At 41.6% G+C, this 15,163-nt stretch overlaps 2 protein-coding genes across 3 annotated transcripts; both read left to right on the forward strand.

The window, feature by feature from the left end:
• Nucleotides 1-39: 39 nt before the first annotated feature.
• On the forward strand, nucleotides 40-10,812 carry fam189b (family with sequence similarity 189 member B). The gene is made up of 14 exons (XM_077576633.1): nucleotides 40-1,136; nucleotides 2,043-2,099; nucleotides 4,005-4,112; nucleotides 4,250-4,366; nucleotides 4,440-4,547; nucleotides 5,297-5,457; nucleotides 5,631-5,730; nucleotides 5,831-5,903; nucleotides 6,795-7,095; nucleotides 7,621-7,943; nucleotides 8,085-8,126; nucleotides 8,268-8,443; nucleotides 8,935-9,081; nucleotides 9,383-10,812. The coding sequence occupies exons 1-14, from the start codon at nucleotides 903-905 to the stop codon at nucleotides 9,626-9,628; spliced, it is 2,193 nt and encodes a 730-aa protein (XP_077432759.1). The 5' UTR covers nucleotides 40-902; the 3' UTR covers nucleotides 9,629-10,812.
• A 447-nt stretch (nucleotides 10,813-11,259) lies between these two features.
• Nucleotides 11,260-15,151, forward strand: fdps (farnesyl diphosphate synthase (farnesyl pyrophosphate synthetase, dimethylallyltranstransferase, geranyltranstransferase)). 2 transcript variants are annotated; one of them, XM_077576635.1, is made up of 10 exons: nucleotides 11,260-11,422; nucleotides 11,833-11,985; nucleotides 12,067-12,207; nucleotides 12,918-12,998; nucleotides 13,085-13,207; nucleotides 13,277-13,365; nucleotides 13,443-13,515; nucleotides 13,594-13,671; nucleotides 13,745-13,879; nucleotides 14,586-15,151. In XM_077576635.1, exons 1-10 carry the CDS (start codon nucleotides 11,420-11,422, stop codon nucleotides 14,784-14,786), a joined length of 1,077 nt encoding a protein of 358 aa, XP_077432761.1. In that variant the 5' UTR covers nucleotides 11,260-11,419; the 3' UTR covers nucleotides 14,787-15,151. The 2 variants fall into 2 exon arrangements, with proteins under 2 accessions (XP_077432761.1, XP_077432760.1); XM_077576634.1 differs by lacking the exon at nucleotides 11,260-11,422 and having other exon boundaries at nucleotides 11,441-11,985.
• The last annotated feature ends 12 nt before the right edge of the window (nucleotides 15,152-15,163 follow it).

Below are 15,163 nucleotides of genomic sequence, written 5' to 3' on the forward strand. Positions count from 1 at the left end.
TCCTTCCTTCCTCTCGCCCTCCCTTCCTAGCATCAGCACCCACCTCCTCTGCCGCATCTCACGCACGCTTTACGTGCCTTGTCATCACGCACTGGAGCAGGTTCGGGTTTGCACATAACACGATGCTTTTCCATCCCGGAGGCGGATCCACGCAGGAAAACACTCAGAGGCGTTTGGAAACGCGGACTTAAGATGGTGTTTGAAGAGCGGCATTTTAAAATATGTAGCTTGTAAAGAGTGGAGGCGCTAGGGTGCAGTGAGCTAACGTCCGGAGCACTTAACACGCGAGTGGACGTGATGCCCGCGTGACTGCGGGGAGGAAAAGAGGCGGCACACCAGGCGGACTTGTCAGCGTTCAATCCCCGTTAGGTGGAGCATCACTTTTGGTGCATTTTCCCAATCGATGGAAGGTGGTTCGTGTTGACTATAGGTGAGCGATATTCGTCCTTTTCTTGTCGGCGCTCCAAACAGAAGGTCGGAGGATGCTCCGCCAGGGAGGAGAACAACACACACACGCACACACACATGCACGCAGACGAGCGGCCCACAAGCTGAGAGAGACGCGCGTCTTTCCATCTTTCCTGTTTTGGGATGTTTGACAACGCGCTGCCTGCCGTTGATTGCCGCAATGCCACTGGCGAGAGAGTGCAAGTAGATGAAAGAAGCGAAAAATAAGCAGGCAAAAGCGTCAATATGAGCACCACAGAGGAGTCTTGTTGCAGGAGGAGGTGCTGTGAGGTGTATTGACTTCTACAGTCATGGCTGAAACAGTCAAATGAGCTGGCTGTTTGTGTGCTTCATTCTCAACTTTCTGCTGACCAGGCTCACAATGTTCAGCCAGCCTTGAACTTTGCTTTAAGAACTACAGATTAAGTTCAACCTCCTTCCATCACTTCTCCAACATGCCCTCACCGTCAGACTCCAGCAGCGTGGCGTCCGCCTCGGGGTCCCGGGGTTGGTCGGACAGCCGTCGTGGCATTTCGGGTCGAGGCCCCGGGGGGGCCAGGTTGCTCCTCTATCTGGGTCTGTGCCATCTGGGCCTGGGTGCCATGGTCCTGGCCTTCTCCTTCACCAGCATGGCCTTCACCTCGTCTGCTCGCGTGAGGCAGTCCTGTCCCTTCTGGGCCGGATTTTTTGTAAGTATAAGCAGCTCTCAGTATGCTCACTGGAACCATCAAAGATGAACATGTGATGTCGGTTACTGTAGGTTGCCTTAAATAATCAATTAGGTAAAGTGAAGAAATCTATTCCAGGGTCAAAGTGTCACTGTGTTTACAAGGGTCCTTAAAGTTTACGAAGGTACCGATGTACGTTATTCCAAAATTACAAACAAACTACGATGGAATAGTTTGCGAAGTGACGTAACAATACGTCGGCACGCTGAGTTACCACCATTGTTACTGTTTTACATTTGTTTCTTTTGTATTTAGCCTACAAATGTTTGTCATACAAATACAAACATGCCTTGAGATACGAGTTTAATTTGCTCCTTGACTATGGTCGTAACTCAAAATATTCAAATCTCAAATCCACCACCCAAATTTTTTTTTATTAATTAATGTGTTTTATTCAGGAAAATGGCACTCTAAATATATATATATATATATACAGATATATATACTTCATAAAAACATCAATATATCATAATTAAAGACGTTTTTACATCATGATTAATTAATTATAGCTCTTGAACAGCTAGGCTCTATTTGGGGTTACCCGGTGGTGCCTCTTGAAATGGTGTCAGGTGAGGGCAATTTAACACAAGTTTGAATGAGAATGATGATGAGATGAGAATTCTGAACATAATTACATCCCCAATTACAAAAGGGCGTGCACACTTCTGCAACCCAGTTTTCTCTACTTCACCTTTTAAAGAGCTTTTTTTTTTTTAATTGAGTTATTTCGGTTAAAGGTCACATTAGTGGTGGGAGGTGGGAACAATTACGACAGCAACTTGGCATTCGAACAAGGGTGTGTAGACTTTTTATACCCACTGTAAGTGAGGTCATAGAGCTTACGTTTGTGTTTGTCTTTGTTTGTAGGTGGTGGCATCTGGGATAGTCGGAATTATCTCATGGAGGAGACCTTTAACACTGGTGGTATGTCGATTTTCATTTTACCAACACTTTTTACAGTGACATCATAATATACTTACTGCCTAATAATAATAATAATAAATGGGAAAGGGAGATGATTAACCAGCCAGCCATTTTGTATACCTCTTGTCCTTATGGTCATAGGTGAGGTGGAGCAAGGAACGGGGTACACACCAGTCAATCACAAGTCACATACAGATAATCACACACTTTATAATTCTCATTGACCCCCAAAATTTTGGGAATGTGGGAGAAGGCAAGCAGGAAAACATGCAAGCTCTACACGGGAAGGCCTTAGCCAGAATTCAAACCCAGTACCTCTCAAATTTGAGGCAGACGTGGAAACCACTATTCCATTGTGCTGCCACTCTGAGGCAGACATGCAAAACACTACTTCACAGTTCTAAGAATAAAAATGTCTTATTCATTTCAATGATAGACATTTTTAAATATATGTCAAGAAATGTGACTTAAAAAAAGAAACACTGGCTGAGACGCTCCGATGTTAACGGAGGCAGAACTAGGCTGGGAGCAAACTAAGTAACAGCTTTTCCATCTCTTTTTCATCCAGCAGGATGAATTTGAGGCTATGGATAAAGAACTCCAAAAACATAAACAATAACTGTGGATATTCATGTATGAAACATTCATGTTGACTGTTTATTTAGTGAAGAGTGCTAATGCTAGAGTAGCTACCATCTGGTTTCTTCAGGGTCAGAGGATATTTTAATCACATAAAGATGACACTCTCCCACAGTCTTTTGTAGCAAACAACAAAATAAAACTCAACGTGTATGCTTATTTAGCCCTGTTAGCAAGTGGGACAATCAGCAACTTGCTTCCTCTGTTTGCATCCAACCTTTCTTGTAGCCATGAATCTGAGATTCATCTGATTTACAATTAATACAATCATGAATGAATGATTTAGAGGAGGAAAAAATCCTATTAATCTCACATTACTTGTAATTAATTTGTTTTATTACAAGTGGAGTAGGCTAACCGGTTAGCAATAGCATGTCTCTTTCACAGTGCTAGAATTCAACTATCGGCTCCGGCATGTTGAATGTTCTCCCTGTGCTTGTGTGGGTTTTACTCCAGCTTCATCCTACATCCCAAAAAACATGCACGTTATGTTCATCGAAGACTCAAAATGTCTAAAAGTGTGAATTTGAGTGTAAAAGGTTGTTGCTAAAGTTAGCTAGGACAAGGACAGACCCTAATGAGTTACTGGTATAGAAAATGGATGTATGTTTTATTACATTAGCAAATATACAATATCTGGAAGAGACATGGGGCTGTGTGGTTTGAAAAAGAAATAACCAACAAGGCACTTAGTCTTTCCAAAAGATGTCATATAACTGCACTTTTTTTTAATAGACACCATAAACAGCAATTGAACGTGACAGTCCGCACGAGGGGTCTTGTATTATTAATCGATCTGGCAACCCCCTCGCAGATGGATCCTCTTGTAGCTGTGAATTATTGATACATTGTTGTAAAATATGGTTTAGCTACATATTTGCAAAGTTACTCCAGGCTGGAAATGTGTTTGTCTGAGTCCTGGAAGAATGTATTCTGTTACACTGATGACATTTGTACAATAGTTTTGGTTTGGTCCAAAGTGATATTATGGTGATGCATTATCCCAAAAAAATCAAATAAATAAAAAGTGGGAATTAATCAATCCTTTAGTTCATTCCAAAGGTATTTTATTGTTTTCTTTTGCACCAAATTAATCTAACTGTCCTTTTATGAAACTGGCAAATGGGTCCAAGCATGGTAAGATCAGAAATTAAAATATGGGATGAATTAAGGTTGAATATCCTAAGACTTTTGTCCATATCCTTTATCCTCATTATGAGTTCCTCAAGCTTCCTAGTCCTGTTAATGAATGAAATCCCTCCACAGGTTTCTCTTTTCATGCTGCTGTCTGCAGTGTGCGTGATCCTCAGTCTGGCCGGCTCCATGCTCTCCTGTCAGAACGCGCAGATGGTCAAGTCCATGCTCACCTGCCAGGTACAAACAAAACGCAAGGCTCGTGCTAAAATGTCCTTCGAAACAGATGCGCAATAGAATATTCCAGGAATTCATTTGGAGTTTGGTCACTGATAGCTCTGCAGTGCCTGACTTTCTCACTCTTTCTCCGTGCGTAGGTGGAAAATGGCCGTTGCGTGTGTTGCACGCCCACTGAATCCTGCTCCAGCAAAGAGGATGGAACCCTCGTTCTCAACTTGAATTCGGACTGCCACTCGGTTAGGCATCAACTGAAGGTAGAGCGCCTGCGTCTCCCGATTTTTCACATTTCAGCAAAAATAGCTGAAGATGTTCCGTATTGTTCTGCAGGACTTGTTGTTCAGCGCTTGTGGTCTGAGCATTCTTTCCACCATCATCTGCACTCTGTCCACGGTCACCTGCAGCATCCACATTTTCTCTTTGGACCTTGTGCACCTGGTGAGTGCACACACAGACTCTTTTTTTTTTTTTTTTTTACCAACAAAAGCTCAAAGTGAAAGTTCATATCCTCAAAATTTCAGCTTAAAGTAAATTTCAAAAGACATCAAAAGACAAAAAAAAAGTATTTTTCTAATACTTTATCATTTTAAAACTTTTTTGTGAACATATAAGAAAATGGCCTTTTGAAAAATGTTGCATTCGTTTACCATGTTATTGTAAAATGTGTAAAATATACGTTAATATTTCAAAAAAACTTCCTCATGGTATGACTTCATTTAAAATATAAAGTTGTTAATTCTTACAATAGTCCAACTTAAATCTCATGAAAGTTTTTGTCGCATAATATTTTTCAACTGTATTCTGTTGTTAATATTACATCCTAAAAGGCTATATGAGTACGCAGTGGAAGATATGCGTGTTATGCGAGATATACAGAAGCTCCAAAAAGAATATTGAAACTTTCTCACTTCCTTGTCTCAATTCCAGCTAAAAAATAAAATAAATAAAACAATACAAACATTTTGGGAAACATTAAACAATATATATATAAAAATAAATAAATAAAATAATTAAATAATTAAAAAAATAATAATAATAAAAAAAAAAATAATTTTAAAAATAATAATAATAAAAAAATACACATTCACCAAACAAAAATGCACATTAACTCAAAATTTGGCCACGGTATGAATCCTGCATTATATAGTGTATGTTGAACAATCTTGCGTGCTTCCCCCCTTACCTAGCTGGCGCCCCACCGTTCTCGTTCCGTCAACCCGGAATGTACCACGCCTCAGGACGCCTTCCTGACCAACATCATGGACTTTGAAGAGTTTGTTCCGCCCATTCCACCGCCCCCTTACTATCCCCCTGAGTACACCTGCAGCTCGGAGACAGACGCACAGAGGTAACAAAAACAAAACATTTGACATTTTATTAGGAACACCTTTGACTGACACTGTCCCAGGGAGGTGCTGATTTAACAATCTGATTATCATTCTGTTTTTTGTTTTTTTTAATAGCTCAATCCAGGTTGTAAATACTGAATGGAATTAATAATTGAATATTTTTCATGTGTAGTATCACTTACAATGGCTCCATGGAGAGCCCCATTCCACTCTACCCAACTGACTGTCCTCCTCCTTACGAGGCTGTGATGGGACAAAGAGCTGCCAGCCAGGTAAGCATGATTGTGGATACTTTTTTCTTTTTAATTAACATTTTTATATACATAAGTGGCAATGTGGTGATGCTTCTGGTGACGTTTTGTATCTGCAAAGGGAACAATGTTTGACCAACACGGCGCTGAGCTGTCCGGAGAGCGTGCAACATCGACTGCGTTCAGTGGAGAAGGTGAGCAATGATTTATTACATATGGTATGAAATATTCAATCAAGTCATTGATCAATAAGAAGTTGATCAATTGAGTGTTGATTGATCATCTCCTGAAACAACTGAGGCAGGTAAAATAGTCGTGTGCGCTTCTTGGCTGCCAACAATAAAAGTGTTGTTGATTCAGTTATATTATTTGAAAAATAGCAAATCAATTCATCAATAGCTATTTTTTGTCACAATCAATCAAGGAAATGGAGTCAAATGCGTACTCGCTGTCCTGGTAACATTCTTTTGGTGTTCCAAAACAAAATGGAAACATTAACTCTTTGACTGCCAAAAACGTTATATAACGTTTAGTAAAATCATATGGAGGAGTGCCAAAGACGTTAAAAGATGTTTTTTTTTTCAAAACAGAGGTGAAACTAACCATTTTCTATTGTTGATTACTGAAAAACGGAATAAGGTAGAAACAAACTTTTTTTCTGATGAAAGATGAGAGTCCAATCTTTCATTTGGTAGTATGTGTGTTTCCATAGTCCAAACACATAATTTTCTGTGGACCTTGAAAGATCAGTCAAAAATGCTTAAATCGGCTGGCACCCACGGCATCCCTTTTCTGAAAACGTCTGGCAGTCAAAGAGTTAATGAGCCTCTCTGCCGCTATAACCGTCACTCTTACACAGCTATTGATTCAGTTCTCTTACTGCTACACCTTATTGGTGTAAAGTCTCCAGCAGTTTAAATGAAACATCAAAGCGTAACAGTGATAGCAGCAATTTTCCTGACATTCGAGTTCTCTGCGGGAGCAAAAGTAATTTTAAAAAAGAGTTTTTTACACTTAGCTACATTTGCAATTTTCATAGTTTTTCACAAAGGGCACACATCATTTCCCCTTGTTGTTATATTTAGTCTCCATGGACAGTGCGTCTCTGCTCATGTCAGAGATTGTGGACATCCCTGATGATTCGTCCCCGTCCGAGGACTCGTGCCTGATGGAGGTGGCGCTGAGGAATCCAGGCGGCAGGGCCAGCAGGACGGCCAGTGAGGTTAGCGACGGGCCGGACGGTGGAGCGGAGCGCCTCAGCCTCCGTGGTGCTCGGTCACAGACACCGGAGAGTCCTCTGGCCGGAGGACCCAGAGCCAGACGTTTCCTCAGAGGAGAGAGGTCCAACTCGTGCTCTTCACCCAGTACTGTAACCACCACGTACAGGTAAGTGGGTGAACGGTCATTTGGTACACCAGCGAAAGCTAATGAAATCCAATCCCAGAGCAATATGTCCATCTGGCTCCTTCGAGTTGACCTTTTCAGATTATAATGAGCTGGATTGACCGATAAAATACAGATATTAAGAAACATTTTTTTAGCAATCACATTGGTATTATTTTATTGGTATTGTGACAGTATGACTTTAGAAAATATGCTATTTGGCTAAGAAATCCAATCCCAGAGCAATATGTCCATCTGGCTCCTTCAAATCGACCTTTGCAGATTATCATAAATAGATTGACTGATAATCTACAGACATTAAGAAAGATTTTTTAGCAAGCATATTGGTATTTTTTATGGACATTTTGACAGTATGACTTGAGAAAATATGCTATTAGGCTAACAATTTGAATGTTCAGTTTTAACGTGGTTGGCGCAATCGGTGTATGCTAAAATGAAAAAAACATTCTGTGGTTTGCGGTCTACAGTGTTACTCGCAGTGTTAGTGACTACTATTCACTCCTCCAGGTCTCCGGTTTTGCGGCGCCAGGCGATGCTAGCTCGAAGCTGTTCCCAGCTGGGGGCGATAGCTGGGTCCGCCTCAAAACAGAAATACGCCATACCGGATATCCGAGTTCGCCCCTCCACTCCTTTACGTCAATTGGGTGACCATGACGCCGGCGAGCAGCGTGTGGGGCAGAGCGGCGGACCTCCATTACAGCACCAGCCTCTGTACCTGCGACGACGGGCCGGGAGGAATAACCGTGATGGTGGCAGAAACGACAACGAAGGCTTCTTATGCATCACAAGGTCACGTAGTGAGCCGGGCCTCAGCTCCTCTACAGGTGCAGGTAATTAAGACATGGTGCACTTAATGTACGAAAAATTGCTATTAGCCCTATGACATGACTTAGCGTTAAGCATCATTGGGCACCTTGAAAGGTGCTATTAAATGATTTCGAAAATGTGCCCTTTTGCCCTTTCTCCTCCAGTTGACTTGAACTTTGGATGCAGCAAAGCTTCTCCAGACATAGGTAATACTGACTAAACTTTATCAGGATGGAGAGCTATAATCATTTAAAATGCGTTAAGGAGTAAAGGATATTGATTTAGCCTTTTTTTGTCACTGACAAAAATGAATACATGTGAAAGTAAAGATCTTGTTTTCTCCTAAGGTCCATCCAATGAGGCGCTGCTGCTGCCTCGCACGTCTTTGCCGCCGGCTACTGCTTTACCAAGAAAAGATGGTATGAAATCCACAGATCCAGGGGTGCAAGTTCCCTCCAAAGCTCCACCGATGTCGCCCCTGCGTTTACCCAGGGAATACCACCGCTCACTTGGCGACCTCAAGGTTTGTCGGAAAAAGGTTGTCAAATATCTATACCCGTAGTTGAACCGCGGATTCATTTTTATTTGATATTACCCATAGAAAATGTTGTAAGAACGCATAGAAAATAAGTTTCAGGGTCAAATGTTTATTATTATTATTATCTCTATTATCACAGTCTTTGCTGGTGTTCCTTTTGTGCATCAGCCGGGTGCAAACCATGCACCTAGGGCGTCAGTCACTCAAATTTTTTACACCAGATAAACACAAAAATATCCAAAATGGCCATTATGTTCCAAATCCAGTCTTCAACCCAATCTTTAGGGTCAAACTAATTAACCCAACCTTGGGTAAAAGTAACCCAATCTGCTCAAAATTTACAGCTACTCAGTGAATAGAGGAAAACAACGCTGCCTTTTTGTGTGTGTATACAGTACATAGCCGTAAGTCATTGTGTCCTGGTTTGCTTTCTTAAACATGTTTCCATACTGACCTTGTAACCGGTCTCCCGCAAGGTGACTCGAGTTCTGGTGGCTCGCTTCCTGCAGCGCTCCAAACGCAACCTCGCGCCCTCCTCCGAGCATGCTGGGAGCGCGGGGCAAGTACCTAAAAGGAGAGGAGGAGCTGAGGGCACTGTCACCAACCATCTGTCTTTGGAACAAGTACGTCCGCTCGATTACAGCTCACCTTATTCCCTCAAATAGTGGTTGTCCTAAAAATGGACCCTGTACCCTATTTAGGATAAGTACATGCCACAGATGACCACAGTTCATACACAATATTGTTTCATACAGACTTGAACTCTGTTGCTAGCTAGCTAGCAACTTAGTTAGCTAGCTTTTACTAGCTAACTCATTAGCCAGTCTATAATGTTTCCTATAATGTTACCATTAAGCTAGCCATAATAATATCTTCTGTTATTTGTCTACATCCCTGTTTGTTTGTTTTTTAAATGTCATCCAGGTTTGGCGAGCCCCTTGGAGCACCAATCGAGGGCAACTCAACCACCAATCTCACCAGCGCACCCACCATCACTCACACAGCGACAGCCGCCACAACCGCAGCCACAGCGGCCGCGTCCCGGAGGGAATCCACCTGCGCAGCTGCGGGGATCTGAACTCCTCGTCCTCTGTGTCCGTACGCCGATTAGTGTCTCCTCATCTGCAGCGCGGCTCATCGGGAGCGCTCTACTCAGAGTCAGCGATGTGAAGACAAGAAAGTCGGAGAAGATAATCAAGTATTGAGTGTCAGTCATTAAGATATTTGAAGAGCCATCAACTCAAAAGTCTTATGGTCTTATTCAGAAGGTGCTGTACATCACTCTGAATACCAGACTGGAATGCTCGTCAGGCCTCATCAAAACAGTTTTAGCCGAGACGTTCTTTCCATTCGACTGCAGCCTTCCCAGTGGAAAAATACTGGAGACTGACAAGCCCTCAAGCATTCAACATAATGGATTACGATATGCTAAAGGCCCTTTTGTATATTGTTGTTCAAGACAAGGAGTTGGCAGGTTGTATGGTGATTAAAAAAAAACATATTTGGTCTTCCATGAAAAAAAAAAAATTAAAAGACTTGACCAGGTATAGTTAGCTGAGTGTGATATAAGATAAGCAAACCTGTTCACATTTTTCTTCTTTTCGCAATTCTACTTCTTCCGCCTTCCGCCACCAACGCAATTGCCAGCATACATATTATGAAGGCACGTCTTGTATTCTCTATGGCTGGCCCCCTGGAAACATGGTGTGGTGTTTGTGCATGTTTTGCGACCCCCTCCGCAAATATCAGACAGAGTATATCATGTCCTTGAAATATCTTCATTTGCATGGGTTGACACTTTTTTCCCTTTTGTCCACACAAAACGTAGAGGAAGTGTTGAAAGGCAGATATGTGTCTAATAAAGTGTTTCGAATAAAATATGCATATGCAGCACACTCGTTTGGTGTGCAATATGTCCTTGTGCACCAAGCATATCTGATTGTGGCTTTCACAGTCGGATCCTGTAAGATAACGATGGTGTTCATTGCACTGTGACTCTGATTAAATGAGTCTCTTGCAATAAATGTACATATTTGTAAGGATACTATTGTATAGGGCTCACACTAAGGGCATCAGACTGATTTTTTTTCTCCTGCTAACTGTACCGAAGTGAAGATGATAACATCAGCAAAGGTGTATTTTGTATTCACCCATAAGAAACGCATTTTCAAAATGTATATGGACTGTATACACACACATACAGGCACTCTCCACCGAGACGTGTTTCTACCTCCTCCTGTCTTGCATTATTATTGCATTATGTCTTGCATTATTTATTTGAAGAAATGTGTATCTGTATGGCAGGCTTTGCAGGATACAGCCTTAAAACCTGAATAAATTGTATGTAAATATGACACCTATTTACTGGGTCCACTTTGTAAAAAAAAAAAAAGTTAAGTTGTGTCTTCAAATATATGTCTAGGCATAGAATTTAATATATATATATATATTCAAATGTTAATATCTTTGAGGGGGGGAAACAAAAAACGTATGCTTGCATTATTTTCTTTATTCATGTTTTAGTACTTTTTCTTTTAGTTTACCTGGTCTCTAAGTTAAAAAATAAATAAATAAATAAATAAATAAATAAATAAATAAAGGCTCGCCCATTGGTTCGCAGTTCTCCCACTCCACTTGAAGCCCCTCCTTTTTTAAATTCTATTGGCCAGTCTGTGTGAGAGCCCATCCTGGTTCGATACAAGTAGCCAATGAGAACGCAGAGTGTCAAATCGAGCCTTCCTAATTCCCGCCCACACGCACCAGGCGCAAGAGGTGACGGGAACCTTAGTTTTGCAGCGTCGTAATAAAACGGGCGTGATTATCGTAGGGAACTACAATCTTGCACGTCCTGTTTTCAAGAGACGTTCACGGTCCTCGGTTTGATTACAAGTCAAAAATTCCAAAGGGACGCAACTTTGCCTTGTTTTACGATATAGTTTGGGAGACGCGGACAAAAGAAGTATGGTATGTAAAGGGCGTGCGTGATAAATAAAAGTGTATTTTTTGTATTAAAGGTAAACACAATTTGCGTTTTTGACAGGCAGTTTATAGTTAAACGATGCCAGCTAACGTCAGCCAACGCTACTTGTTATGACAAGGCAAGAAAGCTTCTAGCTAATAATAGCAATTTAGCTTCATCGTTGCTCTTGTTCGCTAAAAGCTAACTAGGCTCACGCAGCGTTTGCTCGCGTTAATGTAGCTAATGCCGAAGGCTTAGGTTTACTTCTCATTGAAAAGGAGGGGCACTCGGACAGTTTCTTGGGATGAGACACCTTCTCCGCTTGCCTGTTAATGTCCCGAAAATGATTCGAATCGTGCGGCCAGCCGCAACGTTTTTGCACGTACAACACCGAGCAGCACTGTCGTCTGTCCAGGGAGACAGCACCTGCAACGGGTCGCAATGCAAGAAGGCTCTGCTCTCGGACCCGGGGTTGTTCGAAGCCCAGTTTGAAGAACTGGTGTGGGAGCTGACAGAGCAGGACCTCACGGACCCCGTACTGCTCGACGCCATGAATCGGCTCAAACGGGTGACTAGACGGCTGTAATGTCAACAACGATTTTGCACCACTAGTGATTTAGATGACGTGTATGTTGTGTATATTTGCTAGGTATTGCTGTTCAATGTCCCGGGAGGGAAAAGGAACCGTGGACTGTCTGTGATTGGCTCCTTGCGGGAACTCGTCCCACCGACAAAGCTAACCCAGGACGACGTACAGCGGGCCCTGGTGGTTGGATGGTGTATTGAATTGGTAAATTGTGTATCATGTTGGAACTTGGGACCCATACAATCAGAATACAACTTGCGTTCCAGGTAGGAAAGTAGCGACCTACAGTCCAGAGTGTGGACACACACAAAAAAAACAGCTAGCGCCTATAAGACAGTAAAATATTGATTGTATTTTTTCTTTTGTGGCAGCAGCACTTCATCAATGCATCCCCAGCATTTGACTGCTACTGATTCCCATTGTAGTTTCCTAAGATTTTTCCTCTGGGTGCAACTACAGATAGGAGAAAATGTTGGTTCTAATAAAACAAATTGGAACAATTTTCTCCAGCAATAGCAAGAGATGTTAGGGTTACACAAAAACTGATTTTAACGTGAGTCGAAAAAAAAACCCCGTTCAAATCCGGATACAAATGCAAATAGAATTAATTGTTACAATGTGAATTACTGCTGTTTGCACTATAACACTGATAAGTTGCTCCACAATTTCACTTTTGTTAACAGTTTAACCTGAAGTTCTAACATACATAAATCGTTGCGTTGATGTAACTGAAATGAGAATACTCTACTCATGGTTTTAAAATGAACAGCCAGCCTTGCAACCCACATTAATTTGTTCATTTTGTCCATCGAAGCTGACTTGAGATGTGGCTGCATATACACAAAGCCAATCAGTTCACACCTGATGTGTCTCACTGCTTTAACACTTTTTCGCTCTGCGGGTGTTGTTTGTAGCTTCAAGCCTTCTTCCTTGTCGCCGATGATATCATGGACGCGTCTGTGACCCGCAGAGGACAGCCCTGCTGGTACAAAAAGGTGAGGATTTGGCAAATATTTTTTTCATGGTGACGTTCCTCCATTTTTTTGCCTGATTTCTGTCTGCTTCCCGTTTTTTTTTAAAGGACGGCATTGGTTTGGATGCCATCAACGATGCCTTCCTCTTGGAGGGCTCCATTTACAGGCTGCTTCGCAGACACTGCAGAAACCAGCCCTACTATGTCCACCTACTAGAGTTATTCAATGAGGTATTTTAAAGTTTATTTTGGAATATATTTGACAGCATTGGGTTTCACATCATCTTTTTTTCATTGCAGACCTCCTTCCAGACAGAACTGGGCCAAGCTCTGGACCTCTTGACAGCGCCCCCTGGTCACATTGACCTCAACAGATTCACCATTGAGAGGCAAGTAGAGGACACAAAGGGAATGATACCGCCCTATAAAGCATTGATTCCCAAAGTATTATATCATCCACTTTCAGGTACAAAGCTATCGTGAAATATAAGACTGCCTTCTACTCCTTTTACCTCCCAGTGGCAGCAGCGATGTACATGGTAAGGAAGGCAGTTGTTGAGTGCACTTCAAGTCAGGAACCAAAATCTTCTCGCAAACCTCTCTTTACTTCTTAATAGGCTGGAATCAAGGATGAAGAGGAGCATAAAAATGCAAAACTCATCTTACTGGAGATGGGAGAATTTTTCCAAATCCAGGTGAGTTGACTTGGCGTGTGATTTAAAAAAAAAAAAAAATTGTTTATGAACAAACTACATGCTCCTGTTGCAGGACGACTATCTGGACTGTTACGGAGACCCCGCTGTGACGGGTAAGGTCGGAACAGATATCCAAGATAACAAGTGCAGTTGGCTTGTCGTCACGGCGATGGAGGTCATGACCCCTGAGCAGAGAATAGAGTTAGAGGTGAGATTGAATACAGTCATTGTCAGTAGTTATGTTTTTATGATTTTTGTTAACGTTGTATTATTATTGGCATACTTTCTGTGACGATTGTGTATTACATTTAAAGATGTTAGCTATTGTCAGAAAATATGTGTCAATTTCTTCATGGTTGCAACTCATAAATCTCAGCTCACGTGCTCATTCCACAAATGCATGTTACTTACAAATGTGGCACCATTTGAAAGGGAAATTAATATGTTTCTATAGCATTGTTACAACAAATTTTTTAAATATCAAACATGCATTTCCTTACTTTTTGGTAAGTGTGTGTATACCACTCATAGAAGCCTGGTACTCTCTGTGCAGTCTGACCATTGTGATGATTGTGTACGATATTTTTTATTATTATTACATTTGTTATTATAATTATCAATATTTATTTGTGAAAATGAGGTCTCCGATAAACGATGTTAAAAAAAAAAAGTACTGATTGAGGAAATATGGTAGTGTATTACATAAAAATTGAAAATTATGAGCTATTTCAAAATATATGTAAATACTAGAATGTATCATGACATGTTAAAAACGTCCTATTTACTACTAAAATAATATATAATTTATTGAGTCATTTACACACAAAAAATTGTGACTCCTTTCTGGACTACGGGCTAAGATGACCTTCTCTCTCGGCCTCTGACTAAAAAGTTGCGTCCGCTCTCCTTCGCAGGCATGTTACGGGCGCCACGACGCCGCCAGCGTGGAAAAGGTCAAAGCGCTGTACGACAACCTGCAGATGCCGAGCCGCTACCGCAAGTACGAAGACGAGAGCTACCAGCGCTTACAGAAGCTCATCGCGTGTCACGCTCAGAACCTTCCTCACGCCGTGTTCCTCAACTTTGCCAAGAAGATCTACAAGAGGAACAAGTGAAAAGCATGGGACAATGTGAAAGGAATTCAGATAGCTAAAGTGTGGGGGTGGGGGGGTGGGTGGGAGGGGTGGTAATAGACAGTGGAGGCAGTGTTTTAAATCCATTCACATTTTTGCTTCTTATCTATTTATTGCAGCATCACCAGTCATTCTCTGCTGGATAATTTCAGGTGCAGTTGTGATTTATAGATGCATGAAATTTTCTATACTATGTATGATAGAGCTACACATTCAGGCAGATCTGCTTTCTTAATTCTATATTTTTCCATATGTGCTGCTGTAAGTATAGGCTGCTATGAACTGGTTGTTTAATGTTTTTAATAAATAACAAATGACCAGATATATTACTCTGGTCTCTGCCCTGACGTGCTGTGTTT

This window comes from Vanacampus margaritifer, chromosome 9, assembly GCF_051991255.1.
Source record: "Vanacampus margaritifer isolate UIUO_Vmar chromosome 9, RoL_Vmar_1.0, whole genome shotgun sequence".
Classification (NCBI taxonomy): Eukaryota; Metazoa; Chordata; class Actinopteri; order Syngnathiformes; family Syngnathidae; genus Vanacampus; species Vanacampus margaritifer.